The 21,956-nt window shown below is 41.8% G+C and overlaps 1 protein-coding gene across 1 annotated transcript in view; it reads right to left on the bottom strand.

Moving 5' to 3' along the window:
• Nucleotides 1–14,961, bottom strand: part of DPT (dermatopontin) — a 45,618-nt gene extending 30,657 nt beyond the window's left edge. Inside the window, exon 1 of the mRNA XM_063444277.1 lies at nt 14,615–14,961. Coding sequence (XP_063300347.1) covers nt 14,615–14,910 — 296 coding nt within the window. The 5' untranslated portion in view covers nt 14,911–14,961. The remainder of the gene's footprint in view (nt 1–14,614) is intronic.
• Nucleotides 14,962–21,956: the final 6,995 nt, after the last annotated feature.

Here is a 21,956-nt window from a genome sequence, read left to right as displayed (position 1 = left end):
CAGTGCTATGAATTTTGGAGATATTTGCTAGCACACCCCTCGGGTTACCACCTTTAGCCACTTATTGTATCGCATAAAACATTACTCATCTATTAAAAGTTATATTAACAGGGGCGGGGCCTGTCTAGCATGGAGGACAGATGTGCTTCAGCAGAGCTCCTCAGAAAACAGGGCAATTAATGTCGTTTTTAGCCCTAAAAAAACGAAACTGTCAAGAACACTAGACTTACCTGACCCACGATTGGGCAGGGAACGGACACTGCTGTCTGCGACCCATCTGAAGCCTGTTAGCTGAACTACTTGCAACATGAGGCCTGGTGCCCATCGGGCGGGGGAGGCAGCCGATCTCCCGGCCCGGCGCCACTTGGATTAGAGGGAGCCCAGAGTGAAGCAACACCGAAACGCCTACAACTCAGCACGGCACCCAGCATGGCGGACTCCACATGTCTCCCTGATCATACAGACCCACAGCATGGAGTCCTACAGAGGCTGGACGCAATATTCACCAATTTCTGTCGCAAGCTGGAGGCTAGAACACAGCCACATGCCTCACAACAGCCAAGCAATTTCCCTACAAAAAAACTGCCTCCAACCTGAAGGTAGGCTCAACAGGTCACAACTGCAGGACAGACCTCACTATCGCGGCGGACCAAGCTGCACCATCGACCCCCAGCACAAGAGGGTAAAAATATGTCGGAGACATCATCGCAGACACAGAGCACACCCGAGAGTTCAATCCCAACACACCCATTCACCCTGCCTCGCGGTACCTAGGTCTAGAGGACTACAAAACCCAGCCCCACAACGGATCCGGGCTCAACAAGCAAATCGACACCTTCTACCGACACTTGGGCACAGAGACCCGCACCATCTCGTTGTGATGCAGAAATGCAGGATACCCATGGCGGGCATCGGCAGACTGAAACGACAGCCTGGGCAACCACTTCTACTAGGGACATTTTACTGCCCAACAGCACTCTCCTGGCTTTTCCCGAACCTGGGAATCGGCTGACTGGTGACTATGATAGGAACAGGCCCGTTGCCTAATGTCTGCGTTTCTTAAATTTTAGACAACCACCATCAAACCTGATTTAAGACAGACCATATTTTATGTGCCCTGTTCTTATGTTCTTATGTCCCTTAGCTTCCATGTGCAGGGAGCAGCAGTGAGGTGGCGCTTCTAGCTTTAGTGACAAATGTACAAGCGTTGACCTAGCTTATTATACATGTCATATAATATACATAGTACCGTTTCCATACTTATAATGTCTCATACATGTTGGAACCGTTATCATCTTGAATGTAGACATGGATACTTCACACTGCCCCTTGCCCACATGCATGGATTAGACACTATGCAAGATAATAATGGCATATAGTTTTAAGCAGCGGCGTGTTTAGTTAGCCTGATTATTTTATTATTATTTCCATAAACACGTGCAGCCTCCTGGAATTCCATGCAACTGTACCTTCAGGCTTGATGCCTGTTACTTAGAGCTTAACCCCCTTTTCTGCCGCCTCTGAATCCTGCATAAGCATGACATAGCTTTACCACGCTCCACCTGCCACCAACCTAAGACCTCTCTGGGTCCATACTCATGTCTCCAATCGTTAGTATTACTCTTACTGTGTGTGCATTATAAATCTTTGAGAATTCTTTACAAGAAATGCTCAACTTCTATAAACTGCGCAGTACTCTTGTCAAGCATGCTATATCTATATCATATCTTTACATACTACTGCATTGATCAATTATAATGTCAATCGCACACTCAGATATGCCTTGTGCAGTATGTTTTAGTTCACACACACACACTGCAGTACCAAGCTTACCATTATTATTACTATATCTTTGACCTTCTCAATCATAGTTCTATAAGTTTTAGCTCGATGTTACTAAGCAGGTCGTGAGATGTATTTGTTTAACCTCTTCTTAAATATAAAATTGTGCAAGCTTTATCATGTACCTCAATGTTACAAATGACTACAATGCGCTGGAGGATTGCCGTTGGGGTACCTCACACACGACTGTTATATGCACAAGCAGTGCAAAAAGAAAAAAATAAGTTGTATTAATGGCAGCGGAGCCAGCAGCCATACTGGCAAGTCGCACATCACTGCAGCTCCGAACACACTTGCACCAAAACGAGTCTAAACATCAAAAAAATCACTGGCAATAACTGCACATGATACTCACCAACAGTCATTGGGTGCTGGAGCAAGAAGAGCAAGCCTGATTGACCCCCAGCTGATATCGCCAATTTACTGTGGAGGCCGCCCTCCTCACAGAGGCCTGTCATCCATCCTGCACTACCAGCGAGGAATCCTTGTATGGTGAGATGCCCTTCAAGGCCGGCTACGTAACAAGAAGCCTCACTCCCCACAGGAATAAACCGACTAGCCTCTGGTCACAGAGGATACCTGCGGAGCATATTGGCAGAACTCCGCTGCAACATCGGGTGACATCTGGCTGACATCGGGCTGTTCTGGGAGAAGGTAAACGGGTTCTCTGCCGCCTCGACAATTCGGAGCTCAACACAGCAGCGCATGAGAACCGCATTTCTACCCTGGAGCAATCCCTAGTCAAACTCCAACACTCACAAGTGCAAACCGGCTAATGCATGGTGGCACTGGAAGACAAGCGGAGATGGAAGGACATCAAAGTCTGTGGCCTACCTGATACTGTGGAGGTGGCCGAATTCCCGCACTTCTTCCGCAGTCTGCTCTCTATGCTCTTCTCTGCCAAGCAGGCAAAGGCTATGACCCTGGATGGAAGGTACCGCATACCGGGACCCGCTACGGGTATGCAGAAGCCCGGCAGAGACATAATCCACCACTTCCAACAGGGACAAAACCGCACAGCCTTCATGGCGGCAGTCCACCACAAGACACTGCTTAGGTTCGAGGAGAATAACCTCACCTTTTACCCGGACTTATCGAAGGCCACCATGGACTAGCGTAGATCCCTGCGACTGCTCACACAGGCACTAGCCACAAACAAAGTGCCATACAAATGGGGTACGTCTTGCTGCCTACTAATCACCCAGGACACGGGTACACTTAAAGTTGTTATGGTAGGGTGTGGAACTGCACTCTATCCCTTTAAGCAGTATGTAGCTGGGTGCAACTCAGACAGTCTCAGTACCAGAGACCAAAATGCTGAATAACAAAATAGAAGGAAAGTCGAAGCACTCCAAGGTACAAATCAGGCAATTTTATTGAACCCACACCATCGCAACGTTTCGACCTACACGGTCTTTGTCAAGCTCGGGTACACTTAAAGTCCTGGATGCTACTGAGACACCTGGTATCCTTTTCCAGCTGGGACTATCCACAAAGGCCTCTGAGACTGCACCCCAGCCGACATCGGCACACTGGGACCCATAGAGGGTCACCCCGTTTATACCAGCAGCCCTTCAACAGTGCCTGTGTGCACTGATGGCGCCAAAGACCTCACTACTGTGCCCAAAACGCACACTCCTGCATGCCTCACTGTTATCATACCTTAAATTTCTTTTGTTTATTACTGTTTTAGTTTTAGTTATAAGCGAGTATATGGCACTGGTTTACACTCCAAAGTGCCTTGACACTGCCTCGCTCTCAGGCACCACTAACGGTCATAAGGACCCTACAAATTCAACTATGTTATGCTACATATATCATCACTTCTTAAGGGGGGTCTCTAGCCCCCTCGAACAACATAGAGGTACAACTCCTCTTGGTCAGAATATACTACACTGGAGGCACATGCTGACCATATCCTTAAGTAACCCCTTCACTACTTAACATTTTTTCTTAGCATACGGTGGGTATTGGATGCAGTATACTACTTTCTCTTACGTACCACATATATTCCTATAAAATATAAAATCCCATGGCCTAGAATGCTTCCCAGTTATCCATGTTACATGCGGTTGTTTAAGTTTATATTATGTATTTCTTAACATTTAACTGCTCAACTGTATTGTATGGTGATTTTTATCTGACCGTGAATAAAAAAAGATAGACAAAAAAACAGTTGTATTAACATTAAAGGCCAAACTGTGCAACAAATGCACACACAAGTCCTCAGTTAAATTGTAACATTTTACTAAAATGTGTAAGATTGAATGTCCCCTCCCCACCAGCTCCCCCTTCACCCCACCCCACACATTATCATTATGGTTCGCTGGCTCCCTGTTGGGGCACTGGGAATGGACAGTGATATGTCCACCCCCATTTTTTAAATTGAAGACCCCACCCAATGCCCACGGTTGATCTCATTGGTAGGGGGGCCTGTATCAGGTCCCTTCTACATGTTACTAGCTACTGGGCAGCAATAGCTGCCATGCTGCTGGTCTTTTATTATAGGAAGCAGCCACTGGCATGGTGAGTAGAGGCACGGGGGAGGTTTTAAACCTCCAATGTACTACTTTGGGGTTTTTATTAACCCCCAGAAGCTTGTATGTATTTAAATTAGAATGACTAATGGTTAGTTTTTAAAAATGTCTGCTAAATGTGTTTACAAAGCACATATATCTGAGGATTTTTCTCAAGCATATGACTCATGTAGCCGGCATTTAGTCCAGCCGAAATTTGATAAAAAATATTGACCTAGTCCAGTTGATAATTCTCGACTGGGTTTTGCTGATAGTATTGAATTGAGGTCATAGTATGCAGCTCAAACAAAAATTGGCGTTCAAGTTTCCAATGATGTTCTACATAAAACATCTAGCTGTTTCTGCGTTGGAGGAGTGCCATATACAATACTTTCTGAAAGAGTAAAAGTATTACCAGATACTTCATGGACTATGCTTTGATTTGTATATTGCTTTAAGGAAGTCTGTTTATTGCAAAAATGGCTGCAATAATAACTATTTAGTTCTAGCTCGCACACAAGGGAGACTGTAAACATGTATAAGGAAAATGTAAAATAATTCGATGCATGTGGAATATCTAGAAACATTTAATTTTTATTATAATTACAACACTATACTGAACCATAAATGACTTGTATAGCTATAAATCCCTCACTACTGGGATCTTTATAGCAGTGGCACACACTTGGACTGTGAAATTATCCATGAAAATAATAAATAATAATAATAAATCTGTTTTCATAAGTAAATCCTTGAGATTTGTATTTCTTTTATATGATTTTTATTTCTTTTATATGTTTTCTGATATTCTTAGAGATGCTGCTGCTGGCAGTGGCAGAGTGAAACACCATTGGTATAGTGATTTTCATCAATTCTTCATCTGTCTTGTTGTCATCCTTGTTGTACATTTCTCGAGCCTTGATGAGGGCCTTCTGAAGTACCTGATTGCGATAGCCTCTTTCCAAGAAAGATGTGCACATGTCTTCTATTTGTCTGTGTTGGTTCTCTGTATCCAAATTATATCTCAACACCCGAAGAAATTAAGAACTAGGTAGTGAATTCTTGAGTGATGAAGGATGGAAGCTACTAGCATGCAGTGATGTATTGCGATCTGACGGTTTCTTGTACAGAGTAAACCCAATGTGATTTATATACTGCCACATCCAAGAATTGAATTCTATCCTCATGTTGATTAAGACTCAACTTGATGATGAGACTCAACTAGATGATTCTTCCTGATTCAAACCTTCAATCATGTCAGATAATTGCTCTGGTAGTCCTGCCCATATCAAAAAGACATCGTCCACAAATCTGTGGTAGGTTAACAACTTGTCTCCATATTTACCCAATATTTTAGATCTTTCGAATAGATGCATGAAGCAATTTGCATATGCCGGTGCTATGGCCGATCCCATTGCAGTCCTGCTGTGTTGAAAATAAAAATTATTCTCAAACCTAAAATAATTATTTTACAGCAGAAAACTAAGACGCTCTAGTAGAAACTCAATAGGTGCCTCTATCCCTTCCTCATGGGGTATAACTGTAAACAAATTCTTCACATCCACCATTGCAAAAATCCCTAAACCTTTGGTAAATGAGGCCTCTTCATTTTGAACAAAATGTCAGTAGTGTCTTTGAGACCAGTAGGTAGAGTATCAATGCTAGATTTACAATGGAAGTCCCCAAATTTCGCCAGTGGTTCCAATAAACCCCCACGTGCTGAAACAATCAGCCTACCTGGTGGTTTAGCAGAGTCCTTGTGGACCTTCGGCAGAGTATATAAAATGGGTGTCTTGGGATTCTCATTGATTAAATATGATGCTGTGTATTTATCCAGCCATCCATATTCCAAACCACGCTTTACCAATGATCTCAATTTCTCCAGTATGGCAGAAGTAGGATCATCCGTGATCAAATGTCAGATAATTGACCCAAAATGTCGGTTCTATTATCAGAGTAGTTCTGTATCACAAGAGAAAAAAAATTAGGAAAGACTTTAGTGGTAAGACAAGCTTGACCCTAAAGTCAGAAAGTAGGACTAAGTGGGTAGAGACGGGCATGAACCCCAAATAAATTGATAAGAAAAAAGATACATAGATACATAGATCCTTTCCTTTTTAAATCACCAGCACGTTTGGTTCACAGTCTATGTTTTTTTGTTGGTTGAGTCTACATGTTCTGTAAAGTACAATTTAGTACTAAATAAAGAGAATTTTATATATATACCATAATAAATATTTTTGCCCTCTGAGATGCCACTCCTGCTGTGGGTAAAACCCTGAGGGTCTCTTGGGGAACGGATACTTGTGGAATTTAAGCACACGTTGTCTTCGCCCTCCCTTTAGTACCCCAAGGTATCTTTTTTCTTATAGTTCTGTATCACTATTGCTCCCTCTTTATAAGCGGGTCTTATAGTAATACTGACGTCCTGTTTTAAATCCTTCAATGATGCTCTTTCCTTTTTGGTTAGATTGTCCGCTTTAAGGGTGTGCTGTTTTAAGATGTGTTCAGTATTTGATCGAATAAGCCAGTGGCGTACACACAACCCATGGGGCCCCGGTGCGAAAACTGATCTGTGGGCCCCCCCGCTTACTCTGCGCGGGCTGGGGCCGCAACACATGGCGGGCGGGCACCTGGTCGCAGGGCTGCGACCCGTGCGACCGCGGTATGTACGCCAGTGCATGCATAAACACATACACTTAAAGGACCACTACAGACACCCAGATCAAATCAGCTCAATGAAGTGGTCTGGGTGCCAGGTCTCTCTAGTTTTAACCCTGCAGCTGAAAACAGCAGTTTCAGAGAAACTGCTATGTTTCACTGAGGGTTAATCCATCTCTAGTGGCTGTCTCATTGACAGCCGCTAGAGGATTTTCTGCGATTCTCACTGTGAAAATCACAGTGAGAAGACGCTGAACGTCCATAGGAAAGCATTGAGTAATGCTTTCCTATATGGGCGGTTTGAATGCGCGCGTGGCTCTTGCCACGCATGTGCATTCGGAGCTGAGCGGCGGATCGGGACGGAGAGATCCCCAGCGCCAAGGGAGCCCGGCGCTGGAGAAAGGTAAGTGCTTTAGACACACACACACACACACTCTCATGAACAGACGCACACATTTACTGACAGACACACACTCAGTGACAGACGCACACAAACATACTCAGTAACAGACACACACACTAACACTAACACACTCTAAAACTAACACACTCACTAACACAATCCCTCACACTAACACACACTCACTAACACACACTCACTAACACACACTCACTAACACACACTCACTAACACTAACACTAACACACTCACATTAACACTAACACACTCTCTCACTAACACACACACACACTAACACAAACTAACACTAACACACTCACTAACACACTCACTAACACTAACACACTCACTAACACTAACACACTCACTAACACTAACACACTCACATTAACACACTCACTAACACACACTCACACTCACACTAACACTAACACACTCACTAACACACTCACTAACACTAACACACTCACTCACACTCTCACTAACACACTCACTAACACACTCACTAACACACTCACTAACACTAACACACTCACTAACACACTCACTCACACTCTCACTCACACTCACTAACACTAACACACTCACTAACACACTCACATTAACACACTCACTAACACTCACTAACACACTCACTCACTAACACACTCACTAACACACTCACTCACTACCACTCTCACTAACACACTCACTATCACTAACACACACACACACTCACTAACACACTCATTAACACTAACACACTCACACACACTCACTAACACACTCACTAAACACACACACACGTTTTTTCTGTTTTTTTTTTTATTTAATCCCCCCAGCCTCCTTACCTGTGTGAGAGCTGGGGGGATTCCCTGGGGTCCAGTGGTGTTGCTGGTCACCCGGCTGGCGGGCGCGCGAGGGAGCACTGTCCCCTGGGTGCTCCCTCTTCAGCTCCCTCGCGCGCCGCGTACTGATACCGGAGCCGGAAGATGACGTCATCTTCCGGCTCCGGTTTCAGTGCGGTGCGCGAGGGAGCTGAAGAGGGAGCACCCAGGGGACAGTGCTCCCTCGCGCGCCCGCCAGCCGGGTGACAGCAGGGCCAGCCTCGGGGGGCCCGGAGGTGGCCGGCTCCAGGGCCCCCCAGCAGAAGAGGCTGGCCCTGTGGGTACATACCGGGTCGCAGGGGCGGCCGGGCCCCCTGGTGGGCCGGGCCCGGTCGCAGCCGCGACCCCTGCGACCCTGGTATGTACGCCACTGGAATAAGCCAAATGAAAGTTTTAACAGATGAGTGCGCAGTTTTAGGTTTCCATGTGTTCTTCAGCTTAAAAGGATGTTATTCTTTCTTTTCCCACAGGTCACTGTAGATATTAAGATTAAGGGAACGGTTCATTTAAAAAAAAATGTAGGTCTACATTCTTCAGTATATTTTTTCAGTATTTTTTTCAGTATTTTCTCAGCATGTTTCGTAATATCTTTGTCACTAGTTTTGGTTCACCTCCTGCATTTTTTATATTTGATCAGTGGCTGTATATATATATATATATATATATATATATATATATATATATATATATATATATATATATATATATATATAGTTTTTTGATGAATTCGGACTTAGATCTGCTTTAATATAGTTGTTTTCTGTTTGACCAGTAGTTATGGTCATTTAGCTTAAAAGTTTTTTATTTGCGCTCAATTTATTTGGTAGCACATATTGCCACACAAATATATAGTGGTTTCTGCAGTAATATATTCTAGCTCTGTGGCAACAGTTGCCAGATTTGCTTTGTGTTTTTTATATCTTGATCCATAAGAAGGATTTTTTTGATCAGTAGTTATGGTCCCCTATCTTTTTTGTTCATTGTTTTTTATTCAGCAAGTATGTATGTTATCATTGCTATTTATGCACAGCAGTTGTGGTATTTGTACCCATATTTGTACTTGTCTCTCACTGGTGCACACTCATTCACACTCAGGACACTCTTACCATACATTTATATTCTATACACACCTCTTCTTTATTAGCTGTCACCTTTTGTACACTTTACACTATTTTTTTCCTCACCCTTATGTTGTTCACTGCTTTGTAGTACTTTTTGTCACGTTTTATCACTTTTATTTCTCTTACATCACACTCTTTCCATGCCACATATTTTATTTTATTGCTCTGACATATTTTTACTGAATAGTTGTCTCTTTGTGGATCTTTAGATACTATTTTGGATACATTTGGTACAGCATCTTACTCTCTGTGCTGCGTGTCTCTCCATTATACTTGTTTTAAGTCTCACTTTCATTAGGTGGAGGATCTGGTTTCCATGGGGATCATGTACACTAGCCGTCAGGACATCCACTTATGCATGACGTCATTACACGGTATCATGTTTATGCGTGTCCGCGCATGCGCACATTATCAGATCACTTCCGGGTTCAGGAACACGGACGGGCACTAACACACACCTTTGGTAAGTCACTTATTTATTATTCTGTGCATATTATTATTATTATCGCCATTTATATAAGCGCCAACAGATTCCGTAGCGCTTTACAATATTATGAGAGGGGGGATTTAATGACAAGTAGGACAAGATGGCTTTTAACACACTTCTTAAACGATTGAAGACTAAGGGAGAGCTTGGGGTATGCAGGCTATACCATAGGAAGGGAGCCGCCCGCGAGAAGTCCTGCACGCGCAAGTTGGCTGTGTAAGCAGCGGGCAGGAGAAGGTCACGGGCAGAGCGGAGGGACCGAGAAAGGTGCATACCTATGGATCTGTGAAGAGATGTAAGAGGGGCTAGGATTGTTCAGTGCTTTATATGTATGGGTTAGCACTTTGAAATGACTCCTATAGGATACAGGAAGCCAATGTAAGGACTGACAGAGGGGTGTGGTGTGAGAGGACCGACTAGAGAGGAAAATCAGTCTGGCGGCAGCATTCATTACAGACTGTAGGGGGCAATACGGCTTTTGGGAAGACCCAGATATATTCATGTATTTCACTGATTGTTATTGATCTTGGTAAAGACCCAGGAGGGTCGAAACGTTGATTTACTTTCAATACGTGGTTAGAAAATCCCTGTGGAGTGCTCTGTTTCTTTACTTTCTATTTATGCGCTGGAAGCACACAGGTATTATCAGATTTACATATTTTGTCAATGGTGAGTGCCAGAGACTGTTGGATTGTTTAATTTATATATATATATGTAGGAGCATATGATCCGAACTTAAAAGGATGCAGGCACGGTAAGCCCTTGCTGAGGCCAGGTAGTCCCATGTATCGCTCAATACCTGCGGATCAACTCTGTCATCTGAGGCCTCTAATAAAGTGTCAAATGTTCTGTTCTTCTGCTCCTCTCTACTTGATCAGAGCCATATTATACACATTCTATTCATAAATAAAAGTATTATGCAATTATTTTTACCATTTTACCAAGTGGATTAAAGCATGTTTTTTCATGTAAAGACCAGCTTTTGTGTTACATTATTAAGCAGTGGTGTAACCTCCACATGCTACTCCTAAGTAAAGTACTTAAAGTACATTCCACATATTATCTGTTACACTGAATGGTCTACCTATCTCTGGCAACGTTATTTTGATATTTAATTAGTGGTCCCAGACGGACAGATGAGCTGTATGCAGCATTCAAAGTAACTGCATACAACCCTTTAAATGTATTTATATCCCCTTGACAGAGCATGATAGCTGATTCTGAGTCTGCCCCCTGAGAAAGAGGGAGACCCTGAAAGGTCAATTGAGTTTGGAGCTTTGCTTTATGATGTGAGTGTGTGCAAGAATGTGTAAATGTGTGTGTGTGTGTGTGTCAGTGAGTGTGTGTGTGTGACTTTCTGTGTGTGTGAGTGAGTGTGTGTGTGTCAGTGAGTGAGTGTGTGTGTGTCATTGAGTGAGTGTATGTGTGTGTGTCAGTGAGTATGTGTGTGTCTGTCTGTGTGTGTCAGTGAGTGTTTGTGTGTCTGTCTGTGTGTCTGTCAGTGTGTGTGTGTGTCAGTGAGTCTGTGTGTGTCTGTCAGTGAATGTGTCTGTGTGTGGTGTGTGTCTGTCAATGAGTGTGTGTGTCAGTGAGTGTGTGTATGTCGGTCAGTGTTGCGATGGCAGCGGTTGGACTGCAGGATCTGGAGGTTCACGGAGGCATGCAACGCCGTGTCACATTCCAATGTGACGTCTACATGCCCCACTTTTACAGGGTTCCAAGAAGTAGCAGGAGGATCCATACTGGCAGCGGCAATGTGAGTGGAGTCTGCTTGTTGGCTAGAGGGGGGTGCTGGGATTTAGTAGAGGCGAGGACTGGGATTTGGTATATGGGGAGGGACTGGGATTTAATAGAGGGGAGGACTGGGATTTAGTAGAGAGGGGTGCTATGGTTTAGTTGAGGGGGGTGCTGGTTGGCTATACTGTAATTTTCTAAATAAACCTACGTTTCTATGAAAATGTAAGTTGATTTTTTTTTGCGGACCACATAAACTTAAACCTTGTTTATTTGGCCCGTGCTAGACTTTGAGGTTTGACATGCTTGTGCTAGAGGGAGTGGGGAAATGAGACACAAAAGGTAAATCTAGGGTAGAAAAGTAGGTTGCAAGTATAATGATCATTGAGGGCTTATTGTTTTGTTTTGATGACAGTTGCAGGAGCGGAATCATGGTGCGGGGAGGGAAAGCTAATTTTATAGCTGAGCTGTTTTGACCTACCACTTGCAATTTTGTGTCAATTTTTCACAATTCCCTATTTATTCAATAAGTTTTATTAAGTTGTAGCAAGCACTAAATCTTCTCTCTCTAATATAGACATTGTTGCTGAGAGACTTTTACCATTTTGGCCAGCTGCCATTCACTAGGTAGCATGTGTGTCATACATGCATTAAATGGATACATCTCTGGTGTAATCCTGTACCACCTCACACCCTTTTCAAGGGGTATAAAAATCTAAGTGTTAAGGCATACACTAAATCAGATATTTCAAAACAAATTATCCTCCTGCACACCAACAAGTGGATTGGAAATGCACCTTCAGACGTGAGACACTACAGCTCTTCCTTTGCAAACATTACAGAACTTATGTACTAACACCAGTACATAGCAAGAATGTAAAAGTCTCCATGTTTAACTTTGGATGGCACCCCACTATGCACAAGTCATCACAGGTAAAAAACAAACAAAAAACACATCAGCCACGCAGGGCCGGTGTAAGGATGTTTGGCTATTTTTTATGCATTTTGCCATTCTTGTCAATGTTCTGTGCTGTATGATGATTTTACGTCATGATAAGCTTAAAGTTGCTAGCTCCTTTTGCATGGGTAGCAGCGACTCTCCATGGGTGTATACAAAGGGTGTTAATTCAGCATGCATGGTCAATGTCTGCAGAACTCACTTTGAACTTTAAGACAATTATGTTTACCTTTAAAGGACCAAACCCTGTTCTGTCATTCGGGCTAGCATTATGTTAGCATTACTCAATGTCCATAAAAGGAATAGTACTTTCACACCGTTTCTTTTTTTCCTTCGTAATGCTGTGTCAGATCTCTTGTATGTCATTACATAACTTTTACATTTTATAAATTTTTCAAATGTTCGTCTAATTGGACACTTTCCAATACGTTGAAAGCATGGAAATCAAATGCATTGCCGTAACGGAGCATTCTGTTCTTGGTGAATATATGTAGAATATAATTTCACCAAAAGCATCACATTTCCTGCTCTACAAAAATTAGTCTTTCGATGGACACAGGGAATGAATATACACCGAATGCTCAAGTTTCATTATGCCATGGGATAGAGCTATATTTCATATTACTGTAACTAATGTTTTCAACATTGCCAGTAGTTGGAAAGATACATTTTCTAAGTTTGTTTATTAACTGCTGAGTTTTTTTGTACTTGAATTGGTGGCTAAATATTGGTCAGAAGAACTTTTCAGGCTTAACTCAACAAATTGTCTCCACATCAAATAGTCAAGCAAATACCAGTCTTGGTTTCATGAGGACATGGAAAGTCCATTAGGAACTGAGAAGCAAGATTCTACTAAGATGTACAGAACTTCTCCGGTCTCCATAGCTCCACGTATTTTTCAAGCTAAACAGGTTCCGGAAAAGCTCTCATTAAGTTTATGTTACCGTATAATCTCCTTGATCATTTGTAGGATTTTTTCCATTAGCCCCTGATGCGTAAACATGGTGTCCCTCAACTCAACTCAAATTAGACCCTTTGAAGTTTCAGGAAAGCATTCGTGACATAGGCAAGTGCACACTCCAGGATTTAGTTAGAGTTTAATGTGCTCTTAAATATGTCTGTTCCTCAAATCTAGAGTTGCATCTACTGATAATGAAACTTACAAAATTTACTTCAAATGCAGGCTTGAAAATAATTTGCAACTCACCTGAATTATGTTCTTTTCCTAACTATAAATTAATTACGTAATATATGATGTACAATTCTGTTTTTTTTCCAGTTTTTCTAGAGTGGGAATAGAGAGTAGTAGAAATTGACAATGTGTAAATTCTCATTTTTATAACGGCTTATTGAATGGGATGCAGCAAATAAAACCAAATTTAAAGCTGCAACATTTGAATATTAATCACATTTGAATATTAAGGTTTGGAATTAAAACGTATAAATCCATATGTGTGTTATCCCACTTTAAATAAAAGTCTATTCACTGTCAGGATTAAATACAAATGGTAATTGTGAAAAATAAAAATGCAATGGGTGTGAGGACAAAGAGGAATTGAAAATAGGAGGCACAAATAGCCGAGATTATACTATACTATATATATTTTTTTTTCAGTTTAGTAAATAACCTTGTAATTAGTTAGTTATGATAAGCTGGCAATCCTAATGTGTACATAAATAGCTAAGATTAGACAAGTATCCAACTCGCGTAAATCTGCATTTTTTTAGACTTTTTTCGAGCTTCGTAGCTATTTTTCTGCCTTTATCAAGTCAGTAGTCAATTTACCATAATGCACTGGTAATTGAATAGACCTCACGATGTGTGTATGTGTATTCTTGCATATATATATTCAGAAGTAAAACATTCACAGGACTATGTATAATTTTTATTTAGGCAATACTCAGCATTTTTACATGAATATATATTTATATAATAAATGTATATTGCATGTATATTTACATCATATAAATATTTTGTATGTAATATGTATAACATGGTACTGACTTTTAGTCAAATGATATGCCTTACCATTCCATGCCAGCTCTATTGATTTCTTCCCACCAACACTCAGTAGGTTCCCCAAGATCGTGAGGAGTGGGCATGCATCCATAGTTCCACTGTCTATCTGATCCTTCTTTTTTGCTGAATGCACTCCTTATTGCAACTATTACTTGCCCGTGTGGACATTGGAAATTAAATCCCTGTCTGAACAGATTGACCCAACGATCTTCATCTGTGTAGTCGTGTTGCGAGTAGTAGTAATCATATTGTGCCCATGTTGTAGCCACCAGCTGTAGATATAAGCCGAGCAGCAACAGCATCATGTTGTCTTTACTTCTGGCACAGGCGATTATTCTTGCTTTTCTGTTCTCCCTCTCTTTTATTCTTATTAACATTTGGTTTCCAGATGTTCAATGCATCGAGCCAAGTGCAGTGTGTCATAGCTTTGCAAAGAAAAAAAACCCCACAGAAATCTAAAATGTTACAATGTTGTAAGTTAGACTTTTAAGGTGGACTTTTGTTTGTCCTAAAAGCAGGATTTTACCGTATATTGCAAGATTCTAAAGAAAAAACTAATTGATTAGCTACTGACTAGTAAATTGCATTACACTGAAAACTGCATTTGCAAAATCTATACAAAATATGGACAGTGATTAATTTTTTGCTCCATTAAAGGGACACTATAGGCACCCAGAACACTTCAGCTCATTGAAGTGATCTGGGTACAGTGTCTCTATTGCACTTAGTGCTGAAATGTAAAGTTTTAGAGAAACTGAAACAGCCTCTAGTGTTTGTTTACTAGAGGCGCTTCCGGAACGTTACCAGACCTTTGGTCCGCTAACTGACGCTGGACGTCCTCAGAGGGAGCTATAGTGCTAAGAATACACTGACACTATAGTATTCCTTTAACTTTATTTATTTTTATTTTTTTACTTAAAGGGACATGTGACAAACTCCCCTTTTTCTGTGAGTTTGCCACGAGTTTTTGGAGGGGCCTGTTTGCCAGCCTTCTACCCTGTCACTATGGCCCCTGGGATGGTATTGTGTTCAGGGATACTGTTGGTGCCCTCTTTGGCATTTGGAGTTAGCACTTCGAACAGTCAAAGTAGTCAAAGTGGCACTTCGAACAGTCGAAGTAGTCGAAGTGGCCGCCATTCGACATTCGAACATGTGGCGGCAGCCATCTTGTTTGTTCAAACGTGTTCACCTGTGTTTTGTCGTCGAGTTCATGGAACTCAAATCGGACACGCAACGGCAAGAACACCGTTGAACAGTTACCTCCCAGGGAACTTCGTCTATTCGAACGGTAGTTGAACGGCGTTCGGTGAGTCGAATCCCACGAACAAGGGACATACACAGACTATACTCACGAACGGCTTTGTTCGGTAATTCGAACGATACTTCAACTATTGGAACTAGACCGGGCCACACAGCCAAATTCTCTTGAACTGTTTTGGGCATGAAACCATGCGTGCGGTCAGTCAAAAAGAGACTTCCAGGAATTTCCTGAACCCCTGCTCTGACCTGGGTGATTTTTGGATATGTTGTTCACCCATATAAGGGCTATGGGAATATGTTGTGTTTTGGGGTATTTATTATACTTTGTAAAAATGTGTTTTTTCTGCCTGGAGAATTAAGTTAATGCATTATCTTCCCTAATTATCTCACAGGCAGAGAGGAGGAATTATCTATTTGTATTGGGAGTGTCACATTTTGTCACTGTATTGTTATTGGCTGTAATATTTGTGCCCTGTGCCCAACAAGGTCCACGTGGGTGTCAACCTTGTTGGGATACCTCCACTGGACACTCCTCAGATGGCTGCTAGAGGTGCTTCCTGGGGCAGTGCTGCACACTGTATAGCACTACCATTCAGTGTCTCCACCCTTTGCATTGAGTCACTGAACTTTCCTAATAGTGAAGCATTGATTCAATGGATCTCTATGAGGAGATGCTGATTGGCCAGGTCTGTGTTTAACTTTTGCTGGTTCTGCCCTGATCTGCCTCCTTGACAGTTTCAGCCAATCATATGGGAAAGCATTGTGATTGACTCACAGAATCACTTCTGATTATGTCAGTCAAGCAGGCAGATCAGGGGCAGAGGCAGCAGCTGCAGACCTATATACAAGTAAGGTTTTACTATATTTAGGGAAGCAAGGGGGAACCAGGAGGGGCTAGATGGTGGTTTTAACACTATAGGGTCAGGAATATATGTTTGTGTTCCTGACCCTATGGTGTTCCTTTAAATCACCAGAATTCTCTATTTAACAATAAAACTCCATTAGAAAGTATTCTAGCTATATCAGAGTATACCCTGTGATAAAGGTTTGTTTACATAAGTTGAGATGTTTTTTTATAGGTGGGTGATGATACAGGTGTTGTCAAGGATTAGCACTGCACCTTGCAACATATTCCAACAAACCCGGCTGTCAGTTCATAGCTTCCAGATGTACCTTGCCAGCACATGAAAGCGGCAGAATTACTTGATTTTATTACTTAATGCATATTTCTTTGTCAGAATCTCTTGATGCAACATTTCAAAGCGTGCCAACATGATATATACATTATGTGAAGCAAGGGTGCCCAGTCTGTCATGTACATTCTTGAGAAATTCTCTGAAACTGCTATGTTTACAGCTGCAGAATTAACACTAGATGGACCTGGCACCCAGACCACTTCATTGAGCTGAAGTGGCCTGGGTTCCTATAGTGGTCCTTTAACAAACTCTTAAGTAACCCTGTGAGATTTGGCCACTGAAATTCGATGTAGCAAACTGAAATCTAAATAGCAAAATGCAGGTTAAAGTAGCCAAGCTGTGACTATAGATGAAATGGCAAAATTTTCCAGATCAATTATTCTTTCCTAAACTTTGCTATTCCTATTTTAAATCAATTCAGTTCATTGTTTGAGTGAACAAAATATTAGGTATCCCTAAACCTATCAACATTGATGGTTCTGTCTAAGCTCCATAACCTGCAGCCCCTTTTAGGTTGCCTCCACTTTTACCCTCAGTTGCCTCAGTTGTCGTTTGGACATTAGTTTAAAGTATTCCATTGAGGAACTTACTTACCCAGCAGGCTCTTACAGTTCTGTCAAAATTATTTTTAGTGACTGCTCTCTGAATAGATGTTTTCCATTCCAGCTCACAAACCCAGTGACTAAGCAAGCCACCATAGTTAACATATTCCCATGGTCCCAAAACATTCCCTATACATTACCACACTTGTGGGTATTAAAGGGTATTATCCTGCTAAAACACCAGCTTGTAACTGGCAGGCATGCTTGTGCTACAAAGTAATATACCATGGTCAAGTAACGCCCCCCTCCCCAATGTATATAAGGAAATATAAAATTATTTTTGTTTACATATTGTACAAAATGCACATGCAAGTGCATAGTGATAAAATGGATACTGTAGGTATGTAAGATATATGAGTGCTGGTAAGTAATCTGCAGCAGTATATGCACAGCATGTATATAAGTAAATGTGTGCATTCTGTAAATGCATGTATGTAGTGAACAAATCAATTCATGAGGTATATGAATGTAACTACATGCTACATAAGTGCACTCACACACTAAAATCCTATAATGTTATAGACAACATAGATTTACCCCAATATTACATACATGTGTTAACTGTTACTGACAAAATAGAGATTAAGGAACAGCACACACACAAACACACAAAAATACAGTTTTAAATGTTACGTAAAATGATCTATCTTAGCAAACAAATATATCGATTCAGTTACACCATATGGTCATATAATGTTAAACCCACCACTAGGTCACAGAACCCCAATATCGGTGGGTCCTACACTAATTTTAACATCAGAGATTAATAAAATAAATGCAGTACTTACAGCTTATATTGTTACTGACAACCTACATTCACTTACACATTATACGTATGTCTGTATGTAGTCTGCAGATGTATGCAGCATGCGAGTGTAAATGTAATTTAGTATTCTGTAGATTCCAGCCAAGTCTCTCCCAATAGGCACCAGTAAAGATAAATAACATGAATTATATGTCTGTTCAGATGCAGCAAATGTCCCAGAATTTACACGAGAATTGTGACCCGAGTATAACCCTGTCTGCCTCTGACATCATGCTGCCTGTCCTCCATTTCAGTAACTTCTGCGGAGCATTTAATCAATACCCACAGAGTGGAGCAGCTCAGTCCTTTACCATTCAAATGGAAAGAATGTAAAATATTATTGAGGGAGATTGTATTCTCTCACAAACACATCCACACACTGTGTCCAGTCAAATCATGTAGCATAAACCCTTTGACGGAAGCTGCAGCAATGAAAAATAAAAATGAATAAAGGAAAATTCTAACTGTTACAGCTAAAGCATGTTACAGCCCCCCCCCCCCCCCCCCATACCTTAGTCCTCCCATTGTCCTCCCAAGAGACCACATGCCCAAACGCTTTTTTTTTTTTTTTAAGGGCCTTTATCACCACAAACGTATGTTTCATCAATTGTTTCCTCTTCTATTTATCTGTTAATCTGTTTTACTTTTCTTCTTTTTCAATATTTTTTCTTGTAAAATACATAAAACAAAATAGAGACCACTTTGTCTTATGTATTTCTCCAAAGCATGACAGATTTTGACAAAGGGTGGAGTTTAAAGGGATACTTTAGTGTAAGGAATACAAAGCTGTATTCCTTACACTATACTTCCCTCCGGCTCCCCTCCCTCGTGGCTCCCGATCTGGCATTGTAAAGGGTAAAAAACCTCCACCTGGTACTGTAACGGGTCTATGCTCCGCCTCCTCTGACATCACCCAATGGGGGAGGCTAATGCGCATGCACAGCCGCATTAGGCACTCCCCATAGGAAGGCATTGCTGCAATGCTTTCCTATGGGGTTTTCTCTGATGCGAGATGTCCTCATAGGACGTCCAGCATCTGTTAAGCAACCAAAAGTCGCCAACCAAGCAGGAAATGGCTGTCTAATGCCTCTAGTGTGTCCTGTAATGTAATTATTGCAGTTTCTTAAAAACTGCAATGACATACACTGCAGGACTAAGTGGGACTGGGACACTGCACCCAGACCACTTCAATAAGGAAATCTACACTTCCTTTGTCAAGATTCGTCAAATTCCATTTTCCCACAATACTCACAACACACCTTCTGCCCTCTGTGAACTCGGGATCTATCTCTTCTCCTCCAAGCATCGTGCACCCCCACTCCTTATTGCACTGGGCATGTGTGAGATCAGAAATGAGGGGGGAAGAGCAGAAGAAGTCAGTGACAAGTCAGTGCCCGCTGAAGATGCGCCAGATAGGAAGAAGGTTAGGCACCAAAGAACATTCCGAGGTCAAAATGGAGGACCTTTGCCAAACAAAATATAGGATAACATATAGGTTTGGGGGGGAAATAAATAAAAATACAGTTGCCCATGACAGAGCCACTTTCATACAGGATGAATGAGAGAGCGGTCTCTCTGTTACATGCTGGGGTCTCACAGACCTCAACATTTATCCTTTTTAAACATGTTTTCTTTTTTCTTTTGTACAACATGTTAGTTGTTTATACTCCTGTTATTTACACTAGTGTCACTTTCCTAATCGGATGTTATTCCTGCCCCACGTAAGTGGAGTATAGATGACATGAAGCTGCAACTCCATCTAATAAATAGCTAGTTGTGCTGCCCTTTCTATGTTTTCCTTTTGAACAATTTTGCATTTGTCCAGAGCATTTTTTCCCCATTATTATAGAGTTAAACCTGCCAGCGTTCGATGGAGTTTGTCTGCTCTCACGGTCCACGGGTTCTATATGAGTCTGAAATGAATCCATTAAAGTGGCCTGTACGGTAAGTGAGCTTTCACAGAGATCAGTTTATCACTAAGAGGCACAGATTCTGCTGTCACCCAGGAATGATGGTCGGCCAGTAAGTGATTTGAGTATTGCTGTACATGTGGCTACCTGCACATTCCTCTTGGGACACCATGCATAATCATCATGCTTTGGTAGCCAAACTTTCCCCAAACTTGCTCTTGGAGGACTGAGAATGTGGGCCACTAATCCAAGAACAAAATGGTTGCACATTTAACCTGTGATGGCCTGGCTGCTAGCGCTGTTCAATTCTTCTTGTTGCTTGTCTCAGACAGTGCTTTGTTATTACCAGCTCTATGTATCTCCCTCTGAACGTTATAAGAAATAAAGAGGGAGCTATGAAGATGCAGCCCACTTTGTAGTGGCTTAGGAGCAAATGCCCATAAAGTCTTGTGAATGTATACCTTTAAACCTTGTTGAGTGCATTTTCGGCAAGAACTGGCATGTTAATTACTGCTTTTGTTTTGAAAACTACAGTGGCATACACTTAAAACTTGAACATTACACATCTATTTGTCTACGTGTACATCATTGTGTGGTGAGTAAGTCTTATATGAACCAATTGCTCATAAATGTGGGTTTTGATAGGCTCAGGCTGTATTCTACATGTTTAACAGATAGCTCATTTTCACTTTTTATCGTTTTGATGATTCATATCCAAAAAGTATGTTTCCTTCAGCAAGAGACAAAAGGCCAGAATTTACTTTTAAGGGCTTGCCAGACAGAGGACACACAAAACATCAGGTCACATCAGGGAGACATCAGGCTTATCCCATAAGGGGTCCAAGTGGGTCCATGGGATCCAGGTGGCACTTTTTAGAGAGGCAGCGCACCAGACATGGGGCTGCAGGTTAAGCTGCAAAACACTTAAGCAATAAGAGTGTCAGTGTATGTTTGTATGCTTGTATGAATTAGCTTTATAGGCTTATGATGTCACAACCTAACATTCACCAACCAGTTACTAGTACTCAGGGGAATAGCTCAGACAGCTTAACTGAAATGAAAGCCATGATGCCATCAATCCCCTCGTTTATCAACAACATCAATAATAGACTTGAGAAGTTGGAACCAGCCAGTACAATTGTACCTTGCAGTCCTGCTGTTGACTTCTATGTAACAACCGCTGGCCCTGCAGTTACTCTGAAGCTCACTTCCCTATTGAAGGCGTTTTTGTAGGTGGACAGGGGCTATCATGGGCACTCTGACCAGTCTGCAGCTATGAAGCCACATACACAGCAAACGGCAATGCACTGTGTGTGTTGACACCTTTCTATCATGGCCAGCATTATTTTTTTCAGCAATTTGAGCTACAGTAGCTCTTCAGTGTGATCGGACCAGGTGGGCTAGCCATTGCTCCCCACGTGCATCAATGAGTTTTGGGTGCCCATGACCCTGATGCTCTTTTGTTAGATACTAATCACTGCATACTGGGAAAAGCTCACAAAATGTGCTGCTCTGACCCATACGTCTAGCCATCACTATTCAATTGCCTTCAATTGCCCATTTCCTTGCTTCCAACAC

Source organism: Pelobates fuscus, chromosome 1 (genome assembly GCF_036172605.1).
Source record: "Pelobates fuscus isolate aPelFus1 chromosome 1, aPelFus1.pri, whole genome shotgun sequence".
In the NCBI taxonomy this organism is placed as follows: domain Eukaryota; kingdom Metazoa; phylum Chordata; class Amphibia; order Anura; family Pelobatidae; genus Pelobates; species Pelobates fuscus.
The sequence above is the reverse complement of the archived record's forward strand: the minus strand, read 5'-3'. Positions and strand labels throughout refer to the sequence as shown.